We start from the raw sequence: 21,942 nt of genomic DNA on the forward strand, positions 1-21,942 counted from the left end.
ACCTGCGATAAAGTCGAGATTGGAGATCTTGAGCTTTACATAATGGTCTTCATTCGCCTAGTCATTTATTCTTGCAGCGTTTTTAATAGCGGGCACAATCTCCATTTTGCTTTCAAAACATTGTACGGCATTTCGGAAAAGTCATTTCCAGCCGAAAATAAATCTTCCTAGTGCCTCCGTGTTGGTGTAAAATTGACATTGTTATACAATCCATGAAGGCTCCGATTTGGCTTAGGCTGTGGCGTTCTCTTACATTATCTAATCAGTCACCAGTTGGCATGCAATGGGGCGTAGTTGCTCGGAAATACCTTTCTTCGTTGAATCATATTTATCCAAGTCATTCTTGCTTTGCGGTTGCTCCCCTCCAGTACAGAAGTCAGCAATTCTCCTAAGGGCCAGAGAAGTCTGAAATTAACAACCGAAAAATACTGTCAGCCAGCGAATCAAGACACCCTGCTGTATTCAGTAAAAAAAAAGGAACAGTTTGATCAACTTACGTTTTCAGCATGTTAACGAGGTGGCCGGCCGTAGTGAACATTTCATATACGCACGCTCTTTAGCTTCTTGACAGGAGACTTAAGCTTTAATTAAGGGCTCTTTATTTCACAGATGATCAGTGAGATTAATGCGGATTATGCGCATTAGCATTACCTTTTTACAGCCCGCTACGTAAGTATGTGACAGTGTACGTAACCAGACGTGAAAATGTCAAGCAAAATCAAATGAAGTCCGAAGAGCGGGCACTGCATCGCTGTATCAAAGCGGCCACCGCATATGACTTCGCCTCCTCTCACCCTCTCTCCCTAGACTAAGTTCTCAACTCCTTTTCTCTTCCTCGTTCCTCCTGCTACCAACTGAGACTTAATTGGCCGCCTCTCCCTCTCATTGTTTTTCTCTCTTCACTCACCCTTCACTGACTCCAACCACCACGTTCTCTCCCCCCCCCCCCCCCCCCTGCCCCTAATCCACTGCGTTGTGCTCCGCACTCCAATGTGAGGCTTCAGCCAGAAAAGCAATGCCAATGACTGACAATTTTTTTCGAAGTCTGACCGCCACCTTCCGGTGCATTCACCATGTCACGTGATATATTACTATCCCGCAACACATCGACGAGTCAGCGCTAGTCCACTCCACGTGATGCTGTGAGGTAACCACAGGAGCTCTGAGTCTTCAGACCGAGGATCACGCTTCACTTCTCTCATTTTATTCACGGTCGTCACGCTCCGCTTTTAACTGCGTCGGTTAAAGATTTCAGCTTCTTTAAGCCTAAGGAGAACATGCAGCGCTGCACATCTTGTGTGCTACCGCTAGATGACTCACTAGCAAAGCAAATCATCTGACACTGAGGCAGCGATCGATTATCGAGAGTAGAAGTCTCTTTACTTGCTCTAGAAATATTCTGTTTTTTTTCCTGGTTGCATAATTTTAGCAATGTTGTAAAGAGTTTTGTTCATCATGATTCGATATACCCACGCAACGTCATCTGTTGGAATGCGAGTAGCGCCATCTAGTGAATAGATTCTGCTGTAATCTGGCATACCAACTTTACTTATAACAGAATCATACGGCGTACATCCACCTTCGCTAAATAAGGTATAGTCCTTTTTTGTATCCGAAATAAATGCTGCGAGCCAAATCTAGACCGCAATGTGCTCATCACAAGACGACGAATCATTTGACACAATCCGGAACGTCCTGCGACAAACAGTTTAGCGCGTTCGATGCTTGGGAGAGCAAAGGTTGCCGTTGAGAACACAGCGCGATGAATAGACTCCGACTCAACTGGCAGTTTTGTGCCCCGTGAACCGCCGAATCGTTTGATATCACCACCGTGTACCTTCTGCGCCAATCGGGTGGCCAAGCGCCAAATATGTCGGTTACATATAGCTAAGCAAAAGTATAAGTCTGAATTTATGCGGTTGTCGTGTAGTTGAGTGGTACATATACGTTGTTGCTATACGAAGGCCACGCTGGGTTGCCATCTTAAAATTACGGCTCATATGACCTTGGATTGCGGAAAATATTACATTGAGAAACTCAACTAGTAGAGCTCACGCTATAAAAAAGCCGCCCAGCTCGTGTATGCAGCCCGCGGAGAACCAAATAAAGCAAAGTTAGAAAAGGGAATGCAGGTTTCGCGGCAAACTTGTGCAGGCCACGTGCAGCCAAGTGGAAACTAGGTTAGAATGTTCACGTATCTAAAAAGAGCGCATAAACGCGAACACAGAAACAATATAAGGACAAAACAAGCGCTTATGCCAACTTGTTCAGAACTCAGCGTTGAGACTGCTCATGCCACCAGGGTGCTTTCCCAGTCTGTCAGGTTCGGGGGCGGAAGCGAGGCGTCTCGCTACCAGCGGGCAGCAGCCCCAATGGTGGTCTCGCCGGTGGCTTCCACCGAGATGAACAAGCAACTAGACAACTTTCACTCAGTGTCAAACATGGAGTCAGAAACTAAGTGCGAAAGGTGTCTCAGGACGCGGCAGCCCCGCTTTGGTGACTCGGGGCTTCCGACACTCGGCTGCTGAACACAAGGATGGAGGCTTGATACCGACCACGGCGGCTACTTTCGACGGGACGAAAAAAAAAAAAAAACAAGGCGCGGTGTTCTGTGCGATTTCAGTGCGCGTTAAATAACCCCGGTTGGTCGAGATTGCCAGAGCCCTCCACTACGGTGTCTCTCATAGCCTTAGTCGTGATTGTACATTAAGCCTTAAAAACCGAAGCAAACGAGATAGCACGCAGCAACGGTGACGGTGCCTACAGTGGGCGCGTTCGTGTGTATATACACCGGTCTGGGAGAGTACGCTACAAAAGCTTTGATTCGCCCGCCGAGCCCATTTCTTTCTCCTTAATTTCTTTCACACTCCAAGCAAGTAAACAAAAAGGCCTCGCTAACACCCGACAATTTGGCGCCGGGCGACAATGACGGCTTCATGAATTGCAACGAGCGCCATGGACGGCGCGTTTCACACTGCTTTCAAGTGCGGCGAAGCTAACTCAATAGCGCTTGAGAACAACACACTTGAGCAAGCTCTGGCCTCACGGTCTTAACTTGCACCTCAGTGAAAGAATAACAGATTTAAATGCTTGAGTTAATGCAAAACAGCTACGTTACGCAAGCAACGCAAAGATGAACAAGCTGATTTACCAGCCTGCCTAAGTTGCAATGACTTGACAAAGTTGGGATTGGTTTTTCTAAAATTGACTCATAAACGTAACGTATTATAAGAAATTTGGTACGCGCTTGTTGCGGCGTAAGGTCCGGGACCACAAACACCGATATTAAAGAAGCTACTCAAACTTAAGCGAAATAATTATACTAGCGCGCTAAAGTTGCATTTAGTTGATGAAGTCGGGGTTTGTTATTATAAAATCGACTCATAAGGTATTCAGAAACATAACTACCTAGAATTTGCATGATTTAAAGGGTCATAAAGTCAATACTAAAAGTCGTGCATCCTGCAAGATGTTATAAAAGCTTTTTACAGGGGAAAGAAAGGATCTTTTTCTCCGTCAAAATACTTCGCATTAGTAATTTTCAGTATAATTAACGCGAGTGCGTTAAAACCTGCTCTCCAGAAAATCTGGCATCGGCGTTATGGGCAAAAAAAAAAACAAACAAAAACGGCAGCGGTGTGGCTCGGCTAAGCCCAGTTATGCAAACGGAAGCTTTCTTACACTTAGATATGCCTTGTTACTGACCTCGTCGCTTCGTAAGCTGAAATGTGGACCTCGATTGTCCTCAAACTTTATTTTGTGGTAGAAAGTAATTCTTTCCTGACTACTGGTCCTTGTCGTGATTCATTGCTCTTCAACTTGCGCAAATAAATATTGCAGAACGGAAAAAAGTAATCTGCAATGGCTGCACACGCGTACATCATTTTGAGTTGATCGTTTAATTTTAGTTTAAATGATTACTTTCCCAAATCCTCTGTTATTAGCCTAGCAGTACAGCCTACCTTAGCCCCTCTTCTTCGTTTAAATTCAGCTCGAGTGACACATACTATTCTGTACAGAATGCATGTCACCAAAGCAGAGCGGTAGAGTGCTGTGCTAGGAGCAAAAAACAAAATTAGGCTTTATCCGACGGCTCTTACAGGCCGGTCCTCATTTGGCTGACAGCTCTAAGCAACCGTTCTTGCAGAAAAAATAAAATATTGTCTTTGGAAACTGGCATCGAATGCCTCTTCAGCCATGTGCATAGTTAAGGTGCTGCGCACATTCCACATCGATTCTTGGCCACATTGTGTGGTTCATTTTACCACTTTTAAAGAATTCGGCCATACGCAGGAATAGGATTGCATCAGCGCAGTAGCATATTCCACCATTCCGAGGTCAACGTTTTCTTTTTTTTTTAGGGGGGGGGGGGGGGCACCTGCAACATACTCACACTGAATTCGATTACTTCGTCTGGTACATAAGTGTTCTGGTGATTTATATATCACTCTATTACGAGACATTCCGCTACTATATTGCTGCGCGAAGCAACCCCACGATTTACGTTTGTTGTCTCAAGCAATGCTGCCTACTAAATTTGAACTCTAAAATTTCAGAGAGCCCATTCACGGCAATGTTATTCTCGTACTTTGCAATGACCAGTATCATTGCAGTTCTTTCCGTGCGCCTGTGAGTAGAAACTGAGGCCAGAGAAAAGCGGTTGGAGAGGATGACTTGGTGCTGCACATATCTACCTTAAGCGCACTAACAGTTTACGCGAAAGCCGCATAGTCTTCCCGTTCATATTGTCACCGTCAAACAGCCAGAACAGCCAAAGTAGGTTCACCCAGAAGGTGGGGTTAATGAGCGAACGTACGTGGGCAAGGTGGCCGGGAGCACGAGAGAGGAAGACGAAGAACGTCAGGGTGACTAGCAGGACTAAGGCAAGCTGAAACGTCCGGTAATGAAGTCTGGCCGCATTACGGTGCCACAAGATTGATAGGAATACGGCAACATTAACTGCTGGTCTAGTGCGATAGCTTAGCTTTAAGACCCTCACTTTCACATTTCGACGCTGTGCGTGAGGTCATTTTTATAGTTATGCTACTGGAAAAATGCTAGTGACCAGGTGGCTACATGGTCGGGCAACGATTAGATAATAATTTGAGAAAAATTACCAGAACACATTTTAATACTAAATCAACTAGATCTGCCAAATTTGGCAGCACTTTTGTGAAGAGATTCGAACCCACGGGGACCCTTCTTTACTGAGTCAAACGCGCTACACCTAGACAACGCCGGCATCTTAATGTGGCCTGGTTAAAACGACACTTCTATATGTGGGGTTGTTTTTATGCGGTGTAGAAGATTGCGGCTGTGTGCTAATTTGCATGTATACGACACGAAAACGGTACCGAAGTGAAAAACCAGTGCTCCCGCACCTAATTCTCATTTCGCCCTAACCACCCTTAAAAGGTCATCATTCCTGCAGGCGGTTCAGCCGCCGTAGCATCACTATTTCGGGATATTTTATAGACAAAAACGTGCGCTTCAAATGCAGCAACGCACCAAAGCAAAGAAAGATACGGCTTTTTTATTTCTACCCCCTTCCCTTCGTTGTACACCCGTCCTGAAAAGGTACGCCTTACCTGGCTTGCTAACCTGAGTGCCGACGCACTGGTGCTCATAGGTAGGTCCGTCATGTAGAGTAGCGACACGCAAGAGAATGATAGCACCGGTGTCAGCATTACGTCGGGTGCCAGCAAGGACAGAGTTGAGAACATGACGATCATGAGCTGTGAAGAAGCAACAATAATGTTTGATTTATACCGAAATTCACCTTTCCTTCATTTCGATTTTCAATCGGAATGACCTAACGCTGCTAGCAATCGATGACCCCGCCGCACTATTACAGGTGTGCTGTTTAGCGCATACTGACAGCTTCGAATGCTTGAACGTAACGCGAACGCATACTGATCTCAAGGACGCGGTTTTGATCCCGGCCTCTAGGCAGAAAGTAATACACCCGTGTGCTGTGCAATGTCGATGCAAGTTGAGGTGCCCCAGGTGGTCGAAATGATCCGGCGCTCTTCACTTCTGTGTCACTAATAGCATGAGTCGCTTCGGGACGTATAGACCCTACAAAACGAAACCGAAACCCAAACTTCCACTCCTTTTCATGGTCTTGATGGCTATAACTCTAAAGTAGACGCCGGCAAGAGACCTGCTAACACCTCCTTTGCGCACGTAGACCTCGTCTGGAGCGGCGCGCATTCACTGTTCTCTTCGGCGCGATCGTTACACATCGCGGCTTATTTCCATCATCTGCCGCTAGCTGCAGCGCAATACCTCTAACCTAACCCCGACGTAAGCCCTTCTGCCACTCTCCCTTCAAGCTCCCGTACTGCCCTTTTCCGCTGATGCACTGCTCATCCTCCAGAATCCCTCTCATCCACCTTTCATTGCAATGAGCATGGCCAGTTCGGAATGACCAATAACGAGCACAATTTGTAAAATGTGACTCCTAGTGTCATTTTTACATGGTTTGGACAAACGTAAGCAACGCATGAGCCAACAATGTTCGCCCGATCATGTTATATGCGGCGCACTTGGACAAGCTCCACTTCTCCGTGCACTCAAATGCGTGCTCTGCGGTTCTTGGCTCGCTTTTATGCCCCCGTCCCTTTCAAGATGGCATCATGGAGGTTTCATTCGATGGGCGCGCCTTCCACTCCAGCAGCTTTTTATAAATTCCTTGGATTACTGCATATCTGGCGGTGTGAGGGCTCTTAATATTAGATATCTAATACACATGTCTAATAAAGTACAAGGAGACAAAGCTACGGCTGCTGCACATTGGTGAGTAATAGTAGGTGTTGAGCGAATGTCATGGCTATCGATTCCAGGCGATGTGCTTGTTTTGTTTCTCCTTTTTAGTCAATACGAAGAATATTTGACGGTATGGGATTACGCTATTTTTCGAGCATTACAAAAAAGCGTCGCGCTCTTCGTTCTTTACTAATTACTGTTTGATTTCTTTCGTATATATACATAACGGTGCCACTCATCTCTTTCGAGGACAATTTTTTTCGAGCGTGCAAAGAAAATGTGTAAAAATTAGCAGCCGTGGATCGAATACGTATTAGTCGCCGACTGCGCTTGAAACAAACCACTGAGCTTGTAGAAGAGTAGATGCAGTCCATGACGGCATCCAGCATGTTGGCACGTAGAAGCCACTTCAGCTCCAGGTCCCTGTAACGCATCACGTTCTTCAGCAAAGCGTCTTCCCAGGCGTACATCTTCACCACGCGAATTGTGGAAATCAGGTCAGTGGTGGCCTTGAGACGTTCGTCACGAGATTGAACTGCGTGCACCTGTAAGATATTTAAGTTTGCTCTTCGCTATTCGGTGCTGTTTGTTATATCGGCTTGCATGCATTGCCATTTAATAGTAGCGCAAAATTGCGTCTTTATGCTTTACTTCCTGTAGCAGCAAGTCCATTTGAAATAATGCACGAGAGGTAATTTGCAAACCGACCCTATGTCCAGCTCCTGCACAAAATATAAGCCCTTTGCTGCGCTGCCAGCGAAGATATAAAGAATTTTTAAACAAATTCTTGAAAAGGGCTTTGAACATAGTATTTTCCCATATTCTGCAACTGCTCCATAACAACAATGCGTCAGAAAATCCAACCGCATCAAGTTTGTAGTTTGTAGCTATTTTGAAAAAACGCACCCATTGCTTTTCTATGGCCGTCTTAATTACTCTTCAGGAGCGCATGTCAAATAAACTTGAGAACACTTTTCAGTTTATCGGAAACTTAGGCCACCTTCTTAAATACTAATTCATTAAAGTATAGATAGTCCCTACATACCCGACAATTATTTTCAAAATTTTAGAACGCTGTCCACTCGTACTGACTTCCAACTTTCACTACTGTGCACGAGCACAGGTCATACTTTAAAAACACAGTTTTGATGAGCACCACAAGCTCAGACCATGGCAATCGACATGTGCATGATGGTATCTCACAATATACCTCTGTTACCCCGCAGTAAAGAGTCTCTAGATAGTTGGACTTGGTAGCACGACAGTCTCGTTTCACGAGAGCCTCAAAGGCTTGGACTGGGACTTGTATTCGGGAATAAAGCCTTTCTTTTTTTTCCTTTGTTAGTCCGATGTTATATAACTGGTTAGGTCTCAACGAGACGAGTACCGGTAGACAAGCAATATTCTCATGACGGCGGCCATTATCTACGGGTATATGCGGCACATGCTGATGCAAGAGAACAAAAAGCAAGACTGGATTACAATTGCACACACACGCACCACCGACATAGTTAGTCCTAGCACATGCAAGAGTTCTTATAATGGTCGCATCATGTATGTTCAGTCTTTGTGAAAAGTGTAGCGGCCACGTGGTTTACTTTTGAGCCACTTCATGCGGCTTGGAAGGCATTTTCACTGTTTCTAACCTCTTCATGGTAGGATTATCTTTGTCATACCCTCTCCAACGCGAAAGACCTCCGCTAATGCTGAATCAGCGCCACTATGCGGCTCATAAGCAGAAGCCGAAGCTGTACATAAACTACAGATATCACTTATATCAATGCACTGCCGTGCATTGCTCTACATTCATTGCATGGCTATACACGTTGGATATTCGCCCCGCCGTGGTGGTGCAGTGGTTATGGCACTCTACTACTGTGCCCAAGGATGCGAGATCAAATCCCGGCCACGGCTGCTGCTTTTCGATAGAGGCGAAAAGCAAGGCGCCCGTGTGCTGTGCGATGTCAGTGCACGTTAAAAGAACCCCAGGTGGTCGAAATTTCCGGAGTCCTCCCCTACGGCGTCTATCATAGTCTGAGTCGCTTTGGGACGTTAAACCCACCAAACTAAACCAAACAAGCTGAATATTGTGGTTTCCTCATTTATCCATACATTTTGTTGATTCCTAATCCTGTGTAACCCTCATGTAATGTCCCATCTGGGGGCCCTTGAAGTTCTAATAAATAAATAAATAAATAAATAAATAAATAAATAAATAAATAAATAAATAAATAAATAAATAAATAAATCATTTTATTTACATTGTTGGCATGCCTAGGTTTGCATTGTAATAATGAAAATATGCGTCCTCCATACGAGATAAAAGGGAGCCCTCATATCACTTTGAAAGGGCAGCGCTGCTCACTGAAGTGTCATTTATGAACAGGTAACAGCCTACTTATGCTCAGCGTGCGTGGATCTTTTACAAATCGCAGGCGCTACGTTATCAACTAGTTGTTGTTTCAAGTTGAGCCTGAGTTATGCTCTGCGATGTTTAATGCCAATTTATTATAATGGCAATTTTCTGTTGTTTTTATTTTCGTGTGCGAGAAACGTGATCAACAAGATACAGTCGCAGCTGACTGCTGCAATATTTAGCTGTTCCGGTCCCAACGATACTTTTTCATCTACAGATATATCGTTCCGACATTAAGGCAGGCTGCTGGGCTCTGCGGCACGTTAACGTTTCGTAACTCAGCACCACACATGAAAGTGCGAAGAGAGTATAGACGCAAACTGATTTAACGGCTTAAAACCTGATTAGGTATTCGGTACTCGTCGTGTCTCTTTCCTGCTTGTCTGGTATGTTGCGCTGAAGGTCGAAATAGTCGAGCATACTTTTCGCCGCGAAACGGCACACCTTTATAACGTGAAGTTTTCTTTTTGATTTTGATTAGGGCGTCATTATTCAGCTCCCCTATCAGCCCCTATGTAGCGCTGGTTTCGCCTCACAGGCAACTATTCTTTGAATGTATGGGCTACCAAGTGCGAGGTATTAATTCTTCTATTTTTAGTGAAGGACAATCACTCCGTTATAGTAACCTTTCCTATCAGCATTGGCTAGCGCGAGTTCTGAAAAGCATCTGAGATCATTCACGGCTGAAGCGTAGGCTTCTGTATTGGACTGAAAGCGGAGCTACGGCAAACGCAGCTTACTGCTAGCTCCTTACTGACCTGCCCGCACCATATCCCGAACTTGATGTTCCACAGTCTCAAATTTCTCCAGACATTTAGACAAAAAAATAATATCCCCAGAATATCTCTGTAATGCCTTCGGTCACACCATTGTAGCCTTGAAACACATTCTCAATAGCCTAAAGTGGAGCAGTATTCTCCCCGATTGACTGTCCCCGTTAAATTTCCAGTTTTATTATTATGTTCCCATCCGTCTGCAGTGTCATGGTTGCATCAGCTAAACGAAATTATCAACCAACGACAATAAGACACGCAAAAAAAGTTCCCAAAAACCTAATTGCGCTAGAAATTAAGCACTTTTTACTCTTTTTCTCCCTCTCAGCTGTTAGTTGAAAAGGGCCCAATATAAATAAATCGTAATGTCGGAACCCACTCCAGTATTTCCTGCCAAGAAAACCCTATGGCCAGTCACAATACCATTATCGATATGGCGCCGGAAGATGAGCCCCCCAGGTTGGAAGGCGTCCCACAAGTTACTGGGGATGAACAAAGGGCGATTCCTAGTAGCTCCAGGACGAATGAAGCGGCTGGGCTAAAGCCAAAAGGACGCTCAGTTGTGGATGTGTCGGGAAGCGACCGGAAAGTCCGATGTTGCAAGGAGATATATCACATAGCAACATGGAATGTAAGATCTATGACGCAAGGTAAACTGGATATCGTCAAGCGAGAAATGGACAGATTGAACATTGATATCTTGGGTATCAGCGAGCTCAAGTGGACCGGAATGGGAGAATTTAACTCCGGCGACCATTATGTCTTTTATTGTGGCCACGAATCCAAGAGAAGGAATGGGGTCGCTCTCATAGTAAACAGAAGAATGGGCAAAGCAGTGCTAGGGTACAACCCCAAAAACGACCGAATGATTTCACTTCGGATCCAAGGTCACCCTTTCAACATAACAGTTATCCAAGTCTATGCACCGACCACTGCTGCTGAAGAAGCTGACGTTGAGAGATTTTATGTGGACCTACAATGCCTTTTAGACCGCACCCCATCATCAGACGTCGTTTTTCTCATAGGAGACTGGAATGCTAAGGTCGGGAGTGAAGAAATATCCGGAATTACAGGCAAGTTCGGTCTTGGTGAGCCAAATGAAGCTGGGCAGAGGCTAGTAGAGTTCTGTCAAGAAAACAACCTGACCATAGCGAATACTCATTTTCAACAGCACAAGAGGCGCCTGTACACATGGATTTCACCGGACGGTCTGTACAGGAATCAGATCGATTATATTATTTGCCGGCAGAGATGGAGAAGTGCTATACAAGCAGTAAAAACAAGGCCTGGGGCCGATTGTGGCACCGATCATCAGCTTCTTGTTGCCAAAATTAAGCTTCGATTGAGGAAAACGCAGAAAACTAGAAGGCCTTTCAGGTATGATCTGGATCAGATTCCATTAGAATATGCTGTGGAAGTGAGGAATCGATTTCAAGAATTAGATCTAGAAGACAAAGAGCCCGAAGAGATGTGGACTGATGTTCGTGATATAATACAAGAAGTTGCTACTAAGGTAGTTCCAAAGCAAAAGAAATGCAAAAAAGCAAACTGGTTATCTGAAGAGGCTTTGCAAATAGCTGAGGAAAGGAGAATGGCAAAAGGTAGGGGGGAAAGAGAAAGATACAAGGTTCTCAATGCGGATTTTCAGAAAATAGCAAGGAGAGATAAGAATGCCTTCCTGAACATACAGTGTCAAGCAGTTGAGGACAACAGCCAATTAAGGAACACAAGAGCTCTGTATAAGACAATCAAAGATATCAAAGGAAGCTTCTGTGCTAAGCTGGGCGTGATAAAGGACAAACGAGGCAAGGACCTCACTGAAGCCTCAGAGATAAAGAAGAGGTGGCAGGAATACACAGAAGAACTGTACAAGAAGGACCCGGATGTGCAAGCCCAACATAGGACGGTTGTGATTACTGATCTCGAGCCGGGCATCCTGAAGAGTGAAGTTGAATGGGCCTTAGCCAGCCTTGCTAAGAACAAAGCTAGCGGAATTGATGGTATTCCAGCTGAGTTGCTTCAAAACCTCAACCACGACGCTGTTAACACACTGCATACATTATGTCAAAAGATTTGGACAACCCTGCAGTGGCCACAGGATTGGAGGAGGTCAGTTTACATCCCCATTCCAAAGAAAGGCAGTGCCAAAGATTGTTCCAACTACCGCACGATCGCGCTTATTTCGCATGCTAGCAAGGTGATGTTAAAAATCCTGCAAGGTAGGCTGCAGCAGTATGTGGATCGGGAGCTTCCGGACGTGCAAGCTGGGTTTCGCAAGGGCAGAGGAACTAGAGACCAAATTGCCAACCTTCGCTGGATCATGGAAAAAGCAAGAGAGTTCCAGAAACCTATTTACTTCTGCTTTATTGATTATGCGAAAGCGTTTGACTGCGTAGATCACAGCAGATTGTGGCAAGCTCTCCAAGAGATGGGAGTTCCAATTCACCTCATCTGTCTCCTCAGGAACCTTTATGAAGGGCAAGAGGCCACAGTCAGAACTGGTCATGGTCTTACTGATTGGTTTCCGATTGAGAAAGGGGTGAGGCAAGGCTGCATACTGTCGCCCTGCCTATTTAACCTATATGCAGAGTGCATCATGAGGAAGGCCGGTCTGGACGAGTCTTCAGCTGGAGTGAAGATTGCTGGAAAACGTATCAACAACCTTAGATATGCGGATGATACCACTTTAATGGCAGAAAGTGAAGTGGAACTCAAGAGACTTCTGATGCGCGTACAAGAAGAGAGTGAGAAGTTTGGGCTTAAACTGAACATTAAAAAGACGAAGATCATGGCGTCTTGCCCTATCAAGTCCTGGAGCATCAATGGACAAGAAGTGGAAGCTGTGACAGATTTTCTGTTCTTGGGCGCCAAGATTACCTCGGAAGGAGACTGCAGCCATGAAATTAGGAGACGCCTGCTTCTGGGAAAGAGAGCAATGGTTAGCCTTGACCGCCTAGTAAAGAGCAGAGACATTAGTCTGTCAACCAAGATCCGTATAACCCGTGCTATGGTCTTTCCAGTTGTGATGTATGGATGCGAGAGTTGGACTGTGAAAAAGGCTGACCGCCGAAGAATTGAAGCGTTTGAATTGTGGTGCTGGCGAAGACTCTTAAGAGTTCCTTGGACTGCCAGAAGATCAAATCAGTCGATATTGTCGACCATAAACCCTGACTGCTCATTGGAGGGTCAAATTTTAAAGTTAAAGCTCAGCTACTTTGGTCATCTGATGAGAAGAGAGGAGTCGCTGGAGAAAGATTTGATGTTGGGAAAGGTTGAGGGTCGCCGGAGAAGGGGTAGGCAGCGAACGCGATGGTTAGATGGCATTCTCGAGGCATTGCAGATGAAGCTATGTGATGTTAAGAAGATAGTGAGAGACCGGAAAGCGTGGCGTGACATGGTCCATAGGGTCACGAAGAGTCGGACACGACTGAACGCCTGAACTGAACTGAACTGAATGTCAAGGGTAGTCTTATGTCGGAACGCATAAGAAAATTTAAACCGGAGCACCAAGCAGGTTCCTTCTAAATTCTCTCTCAGTCCTGCGGTTGCGAAATGAAATTGAACTCGTCGGCAAGTGCAGGACAGCACTTATGCGGGGACAGCTTCTTCATTTGTAATTATTCTCATGCATATGTACGCAAAGTGACACATATGAAAGGAAATAAAGTAGGCGGACAGTACATATGGACATATGTTATGTTGAGGCAGAAAAGGAAAGAAAAATAAATGGCTGCACTCGCTACCAATAAATGTTTGGTCTGGTTTGGTTTGTGGGGTTTAACGTCCCAAAGTGACTCAGGCTATGAGAGACGCCGTAATGGAGGACTCCGGAAATTTCGACCATCTGGGGTTCTTTAACGTGCACTGACATCGCACAGCACACGGGCGCCTTGCTTTTCGCCTCCATCGAAAAGCGGCCGCCGAGGCCGGGATTCGATCTCGCGTCCTTGGGAGCAGTAGTCGAGCGCCGTAACCACTGCGCCACCCCGGCGGGGTCCATCAATAAATGTGTCTCATCAGTCTACAAAAAGATGTCTGTTAGACTGTTACCCGTTTCATTTAAAATACAACCACACAGCCTGTTGAAGTCAAAGTATAAGCACCTACCAGTCGGTAATGTTGACAATGTTTGTCGGTGTAAAAATATAGCGAATAGTAAAATTGCTGAGGCTTAGTTGTAAAGAGGGCAGTACGTTTTCCAAAATGATAGTGAGAGCGGGAGATAGAAAATGGTCCGAGGGCAACACAGGGCATACGCAGGGAAACCAAAATGCACCCTTTCCGTGTCTATAATTCCCTCCCTCTAGAGATGGTGCATTGAGGTACCCGTGCACCAATCTATTGACGGCAGAAAAAAGGGTGCATCAGTGCCAGAACGTACCCTTTTTAGAACTTTCTGGCGGGAGTTAGCTACATAGACACAAAGCACCTTTGGAAAGTGCAATTTTGTTTGCAGAACATTTCTCACTGCGTTCTTAACTAAGGTCCATATTCCTAGTTACCTACTATAAATGAGATCGCATGCTCAACTTACCCAAATGTGCTTCTGAAGCAACGAGGCTAAGAAGGGCATTAAGAGCACACCAAGATTCCACGCGGCGCAGCACAAGGCTGGCCCGGTACCGATGCGCACGGCCAGCATCCAGTACAGGAACGGAAGGGACAGCACTCCGAAGAGAGGCACGGGAAACACGAAGCAAAAGCTGCAGATCATCCAGCAGTCCACGCTGAGCAACGATGTCACCTGACCAACCGGATAACGAGCTTTGCTTTGGGCCGACATGGTGGTCACCTGGAACACAGCGTGACACTCGCATCTCTCAGGAATTCTGCACAACTGATTCGTCAGGGGCAACCAAACGCCAAAGTCCGCGTGCAACTCTGCAGCGTCGCACCAGCGACAGACGATCACTACGAACCTTTGTGAAGAGAATCCCCTGAAGCATACCGCGTGCACGGGCTCCAAAGTTGATCAGTAGGTCCATCTGGTAGGTCGAGACCAGAAACTCAAAGGTACTTGTAGCAGAAAACAGCAGCACAGCGGTCATTATTTCCGCTTTGCTGGTGCTCTCTATCAGCAACCTGCAAATTACGAGGTAAAAAACTAATTAAAGTTCCAGCTTTCATTCTAACCATGGAATGCTGGGAGTAAAAAAGAAGTAAAACAATTTGGTCTTCAATTATACTGCGCCATTTACGCGACAGCGTTCATTGCTCCGGACTGCCAACTCTCCTCCCTTATACTTCTTCCCGTGCTAGTATCTTGCTACACATATAATTGCTGATCTAGAATTTCTTCACTTATATCTCACGCATACCTTTAACACACAGTCGTCTGGGGAAAGACACCTAGCGTGGATATAAAGCATCGCCTAACCAAACCGTATGAATGTGCCTATGAGCCCTAGAGCAGCGTGCCTGACACAGAAGGTAAGAGTCGTGGAATGTTGATTCTGAGATCACACTCTAAACACGAATAAGCCTATAAGGGAGTAAAAAGGGAGTAGCATGTCATTTAGCGAAGTTCTTAACAGGGGCATGGTGTTCTCACAAGCCCTCGGATATATTTTAACCAATTACTATACGGAATGCTATACATTGGAAACAGAAGCATATTCATTCTCAAATAATATTTGTTTCATTTATTTAGCAATTAAAGAAAGCGTTTAACCACTGCAATGGAAGTTTTGACGTGGCGCTTCCTGCGACGCGAAGCAACACACGCTTGTGCAACGCTGCCCTAGGACGGCCGCCACGTCCGCAACTGACACGCCCCTCTCTCACTGTCTTACTCTCTAACTGGTGCATCATGCTGTCGCTCCGCCCCCTCAGTGTTAGATCGCGGGATGTAGGCTTCGCCACTTTCCCTTCCTCCTCTCAAGTTCACGGAGAGATGGATGGACCGAGAAAGAGAGAAGCTTCTACTACAGCTCCGCGGCTGCTCCACCTCCTCAATGCTGAGACGCGCGCGTAGCCACCTTCTCTTTCTCCGCTTCAAGATTACGAAGAGAGAGAGAGAGAGTGAGCGGCTTCGGATAGACCCCGGCGAAATCCGTGATTGCGGCTAGTAGTGCTACGCACTAAAAATTAGCTTTTCAAAAAATGTCTCGAATGGCCTCGTTTCAGCATAAGCTGTTTGGCGCCCGTTCCTGGGTTTCGCGTCGTCGTCGACGTTGCCGTTGTCTATAGTAAGTAGTTTTCTGTAATTGTACATACATCTCTTGCTCGAATTCTTTGTCTCAACCTGTCGAAAAGCTCAAATTTCTAATTAGGAAGTACCATAATCATCGCCAATTTTTTTATTACCTGGACGAAAAGTGTGTGACTTCGAGACACACTCTCACGCCTGTGCGGGAGAACACGACTGTTGCTTCCCACCGAGACGCCTTCATGCGTGGTCTGACGAAGGGTCTGAAGCAGCTGTCAGCAAAGCGGAACCGCCTGATCGTGCTGCACAACGGTAACGAGGACGGCCTCGTCGACAGTTGCTTAGACATCTTCGGCGGCAAAACAACCAGCGACTACCATGCGGGCATTGACAGCACCCGCTTCAAGAGGTAGGTTTATGCTGTTCTGAGGAGATTACCGCTTGGAAGAAGCAATGCCTACGACGGGCTTCTCGCAAGGAAATAGTACATGACTGGTTAACAACGAAATGGGTTATTTGGCATCAAAAAATGCTGAAAAAGGATCTCCTGAACCATGTAGCTTCTTTAAAGCTGCCATACATAAAGTACTGTGTTTACATCACAGACGAATGAGTAGGGTGCATTATGCTGACGCTTCCGCCTTAACACTGTGAGCTCAATCCATGGTTATCATATAAGCGTGGAGTGGTAGCCAGAAATGCCACATTTAAGGTGACATATTAACAAGTTTTCCTGAGAAAAGAAGCCTCCAAGGTGACAGCAAAACACGCGACAAGTGTTGTAAGGCATGTGATCGATATTAAAATGAGTTTATGAAAGAGAGCAAAGGCAGCGCACATGTGCAGCCCATCAGCATCTGTATCGGTGAGGATGACATGGACTCTCAAGTGGTACATTCGATGTAGAGCCCCTAGACGATTTGTAAGGCTAGCACCTATTCACCAGTGCCCTACAAGTACTGGAACTCCATTGTCCCAGTGCTGACCGTCTTACTGTTGAACAAATATCGCTCTAATTTGCTGTCCTTGATTCAGTAGTGTGTGATGTCTAGCTGGTTCTGCAAGATTGCCTTCAGATAGAGCACTGACCACGAAAAATGCTGCTGTGTGTTTTATTCCTGACCCCATTTGCTCAGCGTCGTATGTATGTCGTGTCTCTGGCTCAGTTCCGACTGCATTCAGATACAGCAGCCAGCACTACAAAAACTGCTTCATTGTTCCATTCTTCACCTCAATTGATGTGATTAACTTATTGATGTGTGTGCCATATACATAGCCTGGTGCTCACTAAATTCAGGTATAGCAGTGAAAACAAGTAAACCATTTTGACTTTTTCATTCCTAATCTGATTATCTCAACAGTGTCTACCTTGATGCTACCTCAGCCAATATCGCCTTATGATGTAACAGCGAGCACGAAAAAAGCTATCTCAATGTTTTATTGACGATCTCATTTTCCGTGATCATTACGGGGTAAAATAGGCAAATTTAATGTCAAATCAGTTTAGTTCCCTTCATGAAGCGCCACATTTCTTGTGCGGCGTTATAAAGGGAATAAAAGTGTCATTCAGAATGAGTCCTTTTCTGGAAATACACAGTACATGAAAGAACGAGATGCATCCACTTCACACCTGCAAACTTCTTAACCTCATCCGCCCACCTAACCTTTTGCCGTCCCCTGCTACGCTTTCCTTCCCATGGAATTCAATTTGTTACCTTACGCGACCTTTCTTCGCGCTACATGCCCTGCATATGCCCATCTCTTCTTCTAGATGTCCAGTAGAACGTCATTAACTCGAGTTATTTCTCTGACCCACTCTGCACGCTTCCCATCGCTAAAGTTAATTCTGCAATTTTCCGTTTCATTGCTCTGTGCATTATCATCAGCTTAAGTAGAACCCTTTCCGTTAGCCTCCACGTTTCAACCTCATAGGTGAGTACAGGTAAGATGCGGCTGTAATATTCTCTTGGGCGATACCGTTAAGCTGCTAGTCATATTCTGCGAGTATTTGCCAAATATGCTCCATCTCAATCTTGTTTTCCTAGTTATTTCCCTTTGATCCGCAGTTACTACTTGATCCGCAGTTACTACTTCCAGTGTGTTACCTATTGTAAACTTTTGTTCTTTCCCGAGGCTGATGAACATTACTTTAGCCTTCAGCATATTAATTTCAGGCCTACCTGTCTGCTTTTCCTGTCTAGATCATCAACCATTGTTTGTTTTTCATCTCTGATTTACCTAGCAAGGCAATGCCATGAGCGAATTGCAGATTACTGAGGTACTCTCAGTCAAACCTTAGCCCTAACTGTTCTCATTCCAACTCTCCGAATACTTCCTATAAGCTCCTGTGCTCCTCTTCTCTTCCGCTCCTCTCGTTTCCTATACTTACTCTCGAGGAACTCCACAGAAGTAAAGAAAGGCGACTGTCTGTCACCAACACATGCAAAGTCCTCCACTACTTAAACCGTACCGGTCATCGCTTACGAAGGGAGGAGTAAAAGCATTTGTGGAATGATCAACTCTCAGGCTGCTTCCACTACTGAGGCACATGAAGTTCAGAGGACCGCGACAAAGAACGCTACAAAGCGATACACAAAGAGAATCGAGCATAGAGTGCTTACTTACTCGATCGCTGGTATCTTTGCGAACAGGCAGGCGTAGTATGCCACAGTTGACAACACTATTCGCAAGATGTCCATCCTGAGCACTTTGAAGACGGTGAGCATGAATGCTGTGCGGCTTCCTGGTGCACTTCGGCTTGGAAAAGCGATTTGAAACTCGACTCAACATACATTATGGCATTATTAAGGAGGCATCTGCCTTTGACACCTATGTTTTAAAATACGTGATTCTTCAAAAAGAATACCTCTTATGGGGCATTCATTTGTAGCACTGCACGAAATCGAAACTACGTAACTACACACGATCCGCGCAACGACACGGAGCAAGTGACTACAGAATTTCTCCAGCCATTTGCCAAATAAAGTTTACATACTGGGATTTTTCGCCTAGCACAAGAGAGAAATAACCACATAGGGAAATAACCACACCATAAATAACCACAGAGAAAGAAAGTAAGAAAGAATATATGAATGAATGAATGAAAGAAAGAAAGAAAGAAAGAAAGAAAGAAAGAAAGAAAGAAAGAAAGAAAGAAAGAAAGAAAGAAAGGAAGAAAGAATGAAAGGTAAATCAGGAAAGAAAGAAAGAAAGAAAGAAAGAAAGAAAGAAAGAAAGAAAGAAAGAAAGAAAGAAAGAAAGAAAGAAAGAAAGAAAGAAAGAAAGAAAGAAAGAAAGAAAGAAAGAAAGAAAGAAAGAAAATGCTGCATCACACAATGAATGGACACATCAGAGGATTCATAAAGACGTGCTTTTTTTTACTCGTCATTATTAGGTGTTGAATTTCTTAACCTCTGCAGAAAGGAAACTGACTGTTTAATATGCACTACTCATTATTTCTTAACGCTGCAGGAACCACCTCCCGAGTTTTTCTATTAATCTTGTTACACAACCTGGTCGTTACCGTTTCAAATGGTCGTCAATTGAAAGTTTACGCTCTGTTTTTCCGTGTCACGCATGACATGTGTTCACTGTGGCCAGCTGCTGCTTGTTCTGAGGGTAATTAATAACTTAAACTAAATTTACATATATTTTGTTCCACCCCTGCGTTTGTTATTGATAATCTAACCGGCTAGGAAATGTGAATATCCGAACCAGTGAATAAATCCATGCTCAAGGAGAGTGAACCCACGTAACTGGGTACAAGAATCCGAATCGTATAAACACAGGAACTATCAACTGTAGGTTCTGAGGAATAAATAGTTTTCTTGTCTTGCTGAAAATACTTGTAGACAAAACAACAGGCTAGAAGCGCTTTACGTACTCCGAATTAAATACTGTGTTATGAGGTATATTTTAATGCCTAAAGCAACGATTGAAAAATCAGAACGGCAAAGCGCAGCAGCGCGCATTTGGTATTTCCGCTGCTGCCTTGCCTTGAGGGCCTATTTTGCCTGCCAACTTCGTTAATGTTTACTGTAACATTATATTTAGAGCTAAAGTTACGATTAATTTCTCTAGCGTTAATCACTTGCGATAGTCTTTATTCACTGTCGTCGCTAAAGATCAAGTAGGGTACAAAGTTCAAAGGCTCAAAGCCTAACTATAACTCGTGGGAGACTAGCCATGCATATTTGCTATCAGTACCTATAATAATTAGCGTCAATCTAAATGGCTAAATCTGTGTAATCTCATTTAGCCAGCGCCTTCTAGTATAACCGTGCGATGTCACAGGCGTTGCTTGACTACGCGATGCCATGTTTATCCAAAATGATGCACAATTCAGCGAAGCTGTCAGCAAACATGAGGTGACAGCAGCAGCACTCATGTCAAAATATTTGAAACATAAAATGATGGCGATCTTATTTGGTACGACCATACCGTCTGTGCAGTATACTTACCTCGCTGAAAGGCAGGCAGCGAGAGTTCGGACCAGTTCCTTGCAACGCATTCCTCTACGCAGCACTGGTAGTTCAGCCGTGGCTGATGCATCTTTATTAAACGTTTCTTTGAACAACCTGCAGTCATGAAATAACGGCAATAATGCATTGCAAGTAATAATGCAATTGGTGGTGCTAGTGTACATTGGTGCCTGAAAACTTAACAGTGGTTTAGCTCCGGTTAAATCTATTTGAGTTGCGAAAGCAACAGCTGCATAGCTACGCTTAGGCATAGCTTAGGCTTAGTGATGCGCAGCTAACGCCGGCTGTGGTTATGATGTCACTCTTCCGGCACCGGCGGAGTACGCTGCCGCGACGGAAGCTCCGGCGCACCAGCTGCTGCCTCTGACATCACACGGCTCCTCGCGCATGCGCAGCTTGGCCCACGCTGTACCACGCGAAATGGCTCGACGACTGGCGTAATGTTGCTTTCGCAACAATATTTTAGTATTTCCTTAAATAAAAAGACCCAGACGTCTATAAGTGCTATCTGGATATGTGGTACCGCCTGTGAATCGCCACTAGAGAGTTGAGCTCGAATTTTGCCTATTTTACCTTCATAGCTCCCCCCCACCCCTCATAAGAAAAAAAAATCCTAAATGCGACTGGTTCCTTTGACACTAGGCTCCTGACCCAAATATCCCAGGTTCGATCCCGGACGTGATGGCCGTATTAGCGTTTAAGCACTAATACGCTCACCGCCGGTGACCAGGAGTCTTTTTTCCATTCTTTCTTGTTCGCACCGCTGATTTCCCATCACTAAACAACAATCGAAGCGGATTCGAAAAGATCGGGTGCGAACCCGGCGACTTGGATTCAGTAGACTAGTGTCTCAAGGCAGGACAGTCAACTTTTGAACCGCTGCGCACATTTCGATAAAATCTTCACAAATTTCTTATCTTCCTCTTATTAGAATATGTTCAAGTTTTATAACCTTAGCGCAAAAAGAAAAAAAAAACTTGTAGCTGCGATAATAAATAATTAGCTTAGGAAAACTATCATTTCAAACTTTCATGAATATGTACGGACTTTTTGTGCTTAGATAAATTCTAGATGGTTAATTGTGCAGGATAAGGTCAGTTGCGTGTTCCTTATGATAGATTTGTAAAAATATAAGCACTTTATAAACGAGAGCGCTAAAAACAAGCATTCTAACTTGGGGATACACTCCGCGTTCAGTTTCATTCCCACTATGAGGCTGCGTCTTGAAATCAGCGTTCATAGGCGCTTTCGGTACTTAGTGAATTCCATCTCACAGAAAAATAAATTTTAATTTTGCCACTGCGAACACGATACGCAAACTGGTGATAAGTTTCTTTCATGCACGCGGAATCCAAA

General features: G+C 44.9%; 1 protein-coding gene across 1 annotated transcript in view; it reads right to left on the bottom strand.

Moving 5' to 3' along the window:
- Positions 1-20,615, bottom strand: part of LOC146179759 (ATP-binding cassette sub-family C member 3-like) — an 84,560-nt gene extending 63,945 nt beyond the window's left edge. The window contains exons 1-7 of the mRNA XM_084579331.1: positions 20,566-20,615; positions 18,731-18,862; positions 14,877-15,039; positions 14,492-14,749; positions 7,110-7,313; positions 5,589-5,735; positions 309-405 (exon numbers count right to left, since the gene is read on the bottom strand). Of these exons, the coding sequence (XP_084435457.1) occupies positions 309-405; positions 5,589-5,735; positions 7,110-7,313; positions 14,492-14,749; positions 14,877-15,039; positions 18,731-18,862; positions 20,566-20,615 (1,051 nt within the window). The remainder of the gene's footprint in view (positions 1-308; positions 406-5,588; positions 5,736-7,109; positions 7,314-14,491; positions 14,750-14,876; positions 15,040-18,730; positions 18,863-20,565) is intronic.
- Between the last annotated feature and the right edge of the window lie 1,327 nt (positions 20,616-21,942).

This window comes from Amblyomma maculatum, chromosome 9 (assembly GCF_055883805.1).
Source record: "Amblyomma maculatum isolate TAMU_Amacu chromosome 9, ASM5588380v1, whole genome shotgun sequence".
Classification (NCBI taxonomy): domain Eukaryota; kingdom Metazoa; phylum Arthropoda; class Arachnida; order Ixodida; family Ixodidae; genus Amblyomma; species Amblyomma maculatum.